The sequence below is a fragment of the Salmo salar genome, chromosome ssa02, assembly GCF_905237065.1.
Source record: "Salmo salar chromosome ssa02, Ssal_v3.1, whole genome shotgun sequence".
Taxonomy (NCBI): domain Eukaryota; kingdom Metazoa; phylum Chordata; class Actinopteri; order Salmoniformes; family Salmonidae; genus Salmo; species Salmo salar.
The window spans coordinates 7,294,578-7,302,454 of NC_059443.1; the positions used below are offsets into that span (position 1 = coordinate 7,294,578).

The window sequence follows — 7,877 nt, forward strand, 5'->3', positions numbered from 1 at the left end:
GATTGACCACAGGAAAATATATATATAGGACCATGGGCAATGCAGTATTTATCATACAACAAAACATCTTAGACAATCTTCAAAGACGATAACATGATGCATTTTAATCAAAGAATTTCCACTAAGTTTAATGGACAACTTTTACACTATATAATGCAATAAACATTTCAACAAATAATAGTTGCAAAATTAAGTTCTACCTTCACCCAGCTGTTAAAGAAAATACAATTTCAGGCAAATTTCACTAAAAGAAAAAGCTTCAGAAACAGGCTACATAGCAAGCAAGCGATGGGCAAAATACAAAAACAATTGTTATTCTTTAAGGGGGAAAAAACAGACAAAAGGTTTGTCCGTTACACATGGAGTAGAAGGCTATACACACACACACACACACAGTATTTTTAAAATCAAAAATTGTTCAGTCGCCATCTGTTGGAACCACCAAACTAACCAAATACAGTCCGAGTTGTTCTTCCTAAAACGTCACAATTTAAAGCCCAAAAAGGTTCTTTCATGTTCTATACGGAGGACAAATTTCACACAAAAACTAGTTTTACTTTTCTGTTGCCTATTGGTCTTCCACTCAATTCCTCAACTGCCATTAACGCCTCCAAGCGAGATTCAAAAACAACCGTTGCTGAGCCTTTGGGAATCCCTTTGTTGTCATACTGCAATGAGACCGATCCAGGAATTACACGATATCCAAAGCAAAAATCATAGATTTCTTCAATTCTGATAGTCCAAGGCAGATTAACCAGTTTCAGGCATGTTGGACCATCAAACTGCTGCGGTGCAGAAGGTCCATAGCCTCCATGTCTATGAGCAGAGCCATTGCCCCTGTTGTCAAGCAGAACAGGGTTTTCCATCATGTGAGAATTCAGACCCAGACTGCTGCCTCCATGAATATGAACCTGCAGGTCGTTCATAGGAAGATGGCCTATATCAGGGTTGACCCTGTAATCAGTGTACAGATGGGACATCGCCTCACTGTTCCTGGCCAAGTACCTCTCTGAGCTTCTCTCCATCTGTTGCTCTGTCACTGCAGGTTCACCAACACCAAATTCACGCATCTGAGCCAGAGAAATGCATTTCAGGATGACATTTGTTCCAAGAAACTCTTGCCCATTCAGAGACTGTGCCCTCATAGCCTCCACCTCAGTCTGAAAGATCACCAAAGCCTCTCCAAGCCCATTGCCCTCATGGTCAAGCAGCAAAACAACAGCCTCCTCTGAGATCCTGAAGCCTAGGAAGAAGTCCACAATCTCAACTTTGCGCACGTCGAAAGGCAGGTTTCGCACATACAGGCAAATCTTCTCAGATTCACACGCATCCTTCTCGGTCTCTCTTGGAAGCCTTTCCTGAGATCTGCTGTAAGACCTTTCAGAGGGTGGTGCACCATCCATTGGATTTTCCCCAGATTCTAGCATGGCGACCATTTTCTCTTTCGAGATAGGAGAGATGTACACAATTCGTTTGAGAAATTTCTGCTTGTGAAGAGTCAAGGCAGCACAGTAGTCCCTCAGGCTTCTGAACAGCACAAATACAGAGCTTGTCTCTGATCCATACCTGTCAAGAAGGTGAAGGATCTGATCGTACTTGAGGTCTGCATGATGGAAGATCTCCTTTATGTCCCTCTTCTCCACTAAGTAGGGAAGGTTTTCCACCAAGACACAGAACTCCTCATTGGGAGGAGAATTGGACTTTGTAGACCTGTAGGCCACTGGTGAGCGAGACCTAGCACGGTCTGGAGGATACCTCTCAGTGTGAGCTGACGAAGGCCCTCTTCTAAACTTATCACTGCTGTCTTTAGCAGGTTCCACACCACCACCTGCCTTAAACCACTGCTCTTCTGAGCTTGCATAGAGTTCCACAAACCTCGCTCCAATGTAATGCCGATCTCTTTTCAGACCCTCTCTAGCATCCAGTCTGGATTCGAACTTGACAATTCCTTTCCCATTTGGTTGGCCGCGGTCATTTCTCATCATAATAATGTCCTCCAACACTAATCCGTCAAAGAAATTTCTCACATTCTCTTCGGTCGTAGCAAAAGGCATGCCTTGCATAAGCAAATACAAGTCATCTTGACAGCTTGGCTGTGAGGAAGGCTTTCGGGCGTGACTACGTACGTTACTGTAAGACACTGATCTACTGCCCATCTCCACGCGCTCTTTTCTTCCAGGTTCCTCATTCCTGCCTTCTTTTTCCGGTCTTCTGAAACCTTCCTTATACGGCCTCTTTTTGGTCACCTCAGGTTTTATACTTTGCTTGAGAACAGCCTGCATTTCTGACTTGCTGCTCAGCCGTAGCGAACCGGAGAACCTTTGATGGATCCCTCCGAACGGGTCATCGCCCGCCTCGCGTCTTCATCGGAAGCAAAGATTATGAAAGCCTCCTCACGCACCCCACCAATAATGTGCACCCCACCATCTGGGATTTTGAGGCCAGTGAAGAAATTGCGAACGTCCTCAGAACCTGCAGTGATTCTGAGCCCCTGTAAACGGATGACCACCGCCATTCCGACAACAGCACAAACAACAGCACCTGTAGACAGAGGGGTACATAATAGCATTATTGCAGAACAGTCCTGTGTCCAGCTCACCAATGCTCTCCAGACCATTCCACTATAACATCACCAAAACAGGTGACACCTTGAGAATGAAAACAGCAACTGAAAACGTTCTGAAAGGATTACGCTGTGCACAAATCTGAAGGTCCCAATACGACACTTAGGCCACTACAAAATGGAAACACCATAAAAAATGTACAGGCCTACAGGCAACAACGGTAGGTCGGAGATTCTAACATCTGAAAGATTAGTATGTCGTCTCCAGGAGTGACAAAGTTCCCACCATTAAACTGGATGTCCCTTTCACGGATTGTTCCATCTCAAATCAGCTGTGCATACATTAAATGCATCAGGTATGAGCCTTCACCATAGTATAATGGCAGGCTTCCAATCTACGATTCCAGGCTTCACTTTACAACTATTCAATTGGATCAAGTGTTAAAAGGTTCACAAGTTTCATGCAATATTCTCCTTCGTTAAGTCACATATACACTACATGACCAAAGGTATGTGGAGCTCTGCTCGTCGAACATGTCATTCCAAAACCACAGGCATTAATATGGAGTTGGTCCCCCCTTTGCTGATATAACAGCCTCCACTCTTCTGGGAAGGATTTCCACTAGATGTTGGAACATTTCTGCGGGGAATTGCTTGCATTCAGCCACAAGAGCATTGGTGAGGTCGGGCAATTAGGATTGCCTCGCAGTCTGCCTTCCAATTCATCCCAAAGGTGTTCAACGGTGTTGAGGTCAGGGCTCTGTGCAGACCAGTCAAGTTCTTCCACACGACAAACCATTTCTGTATGGACCTCACTTTGTGCACGGGGTCATTGTCATGCTGAAACAGGAAAGGGCCTTCCCCAAATTGTTTCCACAAAGTTGGAAACACAGAATAATCTAGAATGAAATTATATGCTATAGTGTTAAGATTTCCCTTCCCTGGAACTAAGAGACCTAGCCCGAACCATGAAAAACAGCCCCAGACCATTATTCCTCCTCCCCAAAACTTTATAGTTGGCACTATGCAATGAGGCAGGTAGGGTTCTCCTGGCATCCGCCAAACCCAGATTTGTCCATCGGACTGCCAGATGGTGAAGCGTGATTCATCGCGCCAGAGAAGCATTTCCACTGCTCCAGAGTCCAATAGCCGCGAGCTTTACGCCACTCCAGCCGACACTTGGCATTGCGCATGGTGATCTTAGGTTCGTGTGCGGCTGCTCGGCCATGTGCTCGATTTTATCCACTAATTTGAAGGTGCATCCACATACTTTTGTATATATAGTGTATTTCTTCTCTGCGTCCCTGGAATGAAATCGTGTATTTGCCAGAAACTCTCCAATCTATATCAGAAACAGGCATGTATTCAGACCATCAGAATACCCAAACCACAAAAAACCGAAAGGCACAGCATTAACCAATTTCTGTAGATACTTAATATCTAGCAATAACCCATCAATCATTAGGCCTACATCTCGACATACCATACACCATCATTGATAAAGATGGGCATGACATTAGCCATGGACATAGTTAAGCACTTTTCGGACAGCGGAATATGGCCTAGTACCCCTCTGAGTACACCACTTGTCCCTGAAATCAAAGCGGCTAGTGTCTCCGGCAGCTGTTCCAAAGACTGTGACCATAGCAACGAAATAAACATTATCGACGTACGAATGAAGAAACGCTATAACGCCATAAGCATTCATAAAAAAGTATTTACACGCAACAGAAACGATAAATCCAAAAATGGATTAGGGGGGGAATGGTATTGTTAAACGTGACTCTAAACTGACAAGTGTTTGCCAGCAGGCAAGTTAGCTGATCCCGCTGTTGGACGTAAGTGTTGATGTATCACCACGCAGGCTACATGTTCTACTGTGATTGGTGAACAACGGCACCCCTTGAAAAATAAGAGCAGAATCCTATTTTCTCTGGCTGAGCGGCTTCCATGTGCACGAGAACCACCGACCGCTCCGCCTGGATAGAATTGTGCCACCCCGTGCTTTCTGTCCGTGCCTTTAATCCTTTTCTTTGATATGCATCAGTCCACAGAGAGTCAGATATGGGCTTTTCCAATACGGCAGTGTTGTTACTCCAGTCCATACACCCTGGTGTATTACTAATAAGGAACGTGTTTCCATCACTACGGCTAAGGACTTGGAACAGTTACTTCGTGAGGTGTGTTAACCATGTTCGGAAAAAACAAGTCAAACTTTCCCAGGTCTGGTCCCAAGTCTGAGTAGGTTCACGGCCCAAGACCTTTAGATTTTTTGGGGCCAGGCCTCAGAGGTGGAAAAAACAAGTCTTATGACTTCAGTCCAAACACCGGGGTAAAGTCTATTGGAAATGCACCATAGGCATAAGAGTAATAGCTGGCATACTTGAGCATGATTGGTCGTTCTGCTGCACAAATCAAAAAGAAACAGCCCGCACCCAGCAGAGCTAAACTTGGTACCCTACTGTGACTGATACTAGTCAAAACAACGTCATGCCACAAAATACATTTAATGTCGAGCACACACAGGCCATTGGTCGATTTAACGCAAACATATACTGACACATTTAAAAATATAATTTGCGTAAACTAGATAGAGGACTTTTTACGGCGCGCGATATAAAAATGTCCATTCCCAGTCGCACACTGTGATTCAGGGTTTCATAATCATCGACCATTAACATAATTGGACGGCGACATTTCATTTAAGCCAAGTTAAATGGAGAGAAGAGAACCGTCACAAAGCAACCAGTGCAAGACACACATCTGGCTAGAACAATCAGGATACGCGAAACTAGCTAGAAAAACCAAAAGTTATGCCATTACTTGAGGAAACTAGCACACAGCCCACCATAGCAGGGTTCCTAACGTTAGCTAGCTAGCCACTGTGTATGCTAGCCGGTTAGTTCACAGCTTAACACCCACATTGTCAGCGTTTTATTTACCTAAGAAAATGCACAAGCAAAATACACCATACAACACTAAAAACTGAATTATTATAAAAACGTCGCAATTTAACGTTAGCTAGCTACATGGCAGCTAGCGTAGCTAACAACGCTAGCTAGCAGGGCCTTGCAGCCTGGCTACTCGTAAAATAACGCTACGCTAGCATGATAATTCCATCCCAAGAGTCATACCTAAGAGAGAACTTACACAGGCAGCGAGAGAAAAAGTTATTTCTTATAAAATTTGACAAAAAAAACTAAAGGATGGCAGGAAAGAATATATTTTGCCCTTCGAGTTTCAAACACGTTTAGAAATACGGAAGCCTAGAGGGTGAAGTAAGCAGATCTCGCATGTCATTTCTTCTTCTTCTTCTTCTTCTTCTTCTTCTTCTTCTTCGGCATCATGGCGTTCACACATTTTGTTTGTGCATGCCGCCACCTACTTTGCGGTAGTGTGTGTTTATATATATATACACACACACACACACACACACACACACACGTACCAGTCCAAATTTGGACACACCTGCTCATTCAAGGGGTTTTCTTTATTTTTACTATTTTCTACATTGTAGAATAATAGGGAAGCCATCACAACTATGAAATAACACACTCCAGAACGCAGCTCACTCTGTTCACACTTGACACCAACCTTCTTCAACACCCAATCTCCATTTTTTATCGCCATCTCCCTCAAATTCCTCCTCAGAAATCCACCTTTCTGTATCCCTGTCCCAACATTCCTCAACTGCCAACATTGCTTGCGGCCTGCCCGCCACAGCACATTCTCAGAGTGACTGAAGAACAAAATATGGAGATTGTTCCGCCCATGTCCTTTGGGGGAGATGGTTTACTTTATGGGCTATTCATTTGTGAGACATCTGAAATACACATTTTATTACAAATTAAATATTTAATATCATCCAACACCTGAGACAGGAAAAAGGATTTAAAAAACTATTAAAAAAAACAATTGGGAATATTTGACTGTACAATGACCATTGAAGCAAAGCCATAACCTACTTCTATGGCTCTGAATTGAAGTCCATAGTGCTTCATCATGTTCACTTCACACAAGTGTTAAGTTGACCTTATGACTGGTTTCCATTCCAACACTGCCATCATTCTTCAGACATATATGACAGACAGCTGCTTGACTTTTTATTAGCAGCCCTAACAGGATGTCACTGAGTGTTATATTCCTGCATGACAGCTGAGCATGCGTCCAAAGCCTGCTGAAAGTCCTGCTCCTCCACACCATAGTGCTGGTACCAGTGCAGGTAGGCCCTTGCTTTCAGCATCTCCACAGCACGCTGCACAACGTGGCCGAGCAGGCAGGAAACACTGCTGTGATTGGAGCAGACACTGAGGAGGCGAGAGGAAGGGGCGTCTCCCACCTTGTTCAAAGGGTCTGGAATCAAACACGAAGAAAAAAACCTCACTAATTGATAAGGGTTAAATCAGACAACTATTTTAGGATATACATTTTTATTTAATCAAATACATTTCTTCTCTCAGTTAATTCAATCAAAGGCTCATATTATCCAGAACTTTCTATTCTGATGCAATATCCCCAGGGGATACCAAGTCAGTTGTACAACTGAATGCATTCAACTGAGAGCGGGTGCCTTAAATAAACATCCCACTTCATAAAACAGGACTCTGATGTTATCGTGGCTCGTGTGTCATCTCAAATCTATGGTACTTCTTTATGTTACATAGCATCTTCCAATCATATATCTCATTTGTATCATGACAGGCATATTGCTCACCAGTCCAGTGGTCAAGGGGAAAAGGGTTCCAAGAGACACATCGCTGCCCTTTTTTCAACTTCTGAAGTGCATTGGACATGAGGAAAGAGCCATCCTTGTTGCCTCTGGCCACAGCCAACACTGCCAGGCTTCTATACTGAGAGCACAGTTAAGGGAAATAAAGATGGGATAAGATATCTAATCCATTTATTATTTTACATGCTCTGTAAACAACAGTGAAATGCTTACTTGTCCTTTTCCAACAATGCAGAGTTAAAAGATAAAAACAAATAAAAAATAAATAGAAATAGTGACACAAGGATTAAATAAATACACAGTGAAGGTAGCCATGTTATCTATATACAGAGAGTAGAAAATAACATGGCTATAAACAGAGAGTAGAAAATAACATGGCTATTTACAGAGAGTAGATAATAACATGGCTATTTACAGGGAGTAGAAAATAACATGGCTATTTACAGAGAGTAGATAATAACATGGCTATTTACAGGGAGTAGAAAATAACATCGCTCTTTACAGAGAGTAGAAAATAACATGGCTATTTACAGGGAGTAGAAAATAACATGGCTATTTACAGGGAGTAGAAAATAACATGGCTAT

General features: G+C 43.1%; 1 protein-coding gene and 1 long non-coding RNA gene across 2 annotated transcripts; both read right to left on the reverse strand.

Moving 5' to 3' along the window:
• Nucleotides 1–78: 78 nt before the first annotated feature.
• On the reverse strand, nt 79–5,855 carry LOC106592873 (RNA-binding protein 12B). Its single transcript, XM_045696943.1, is given in 3 exon segments — nt 79–2,308; nt 2,311–2,541; nt 5,698–5,855. Coding segments are annotated over 2 exon segments (1,977 nt in total). The 5' UTR covers nt 2,516–2,541; nt 5,698–5,855; the 3' UTR covers nt 79–536.
• A 179-nt stretch (nt 5,856–6,034) lies between these two features.
• Nucleotides 6,035–7,558, reverse strand: LOC106598567 (uncharacterized). Its single transcript, XR_001327228.2, has 2 exons — nt 7,278–7,558; nt 6,035–6,916 (listed from the first exon to the last, which is right to left on the reverse strand). It is a non-coding gene; the product is annotated as an uncharacterized lncRNA (long non-coding RNA).
• Between the last annotated feature and the right edge of the window lie 319 nt (nt 7,559–7,877).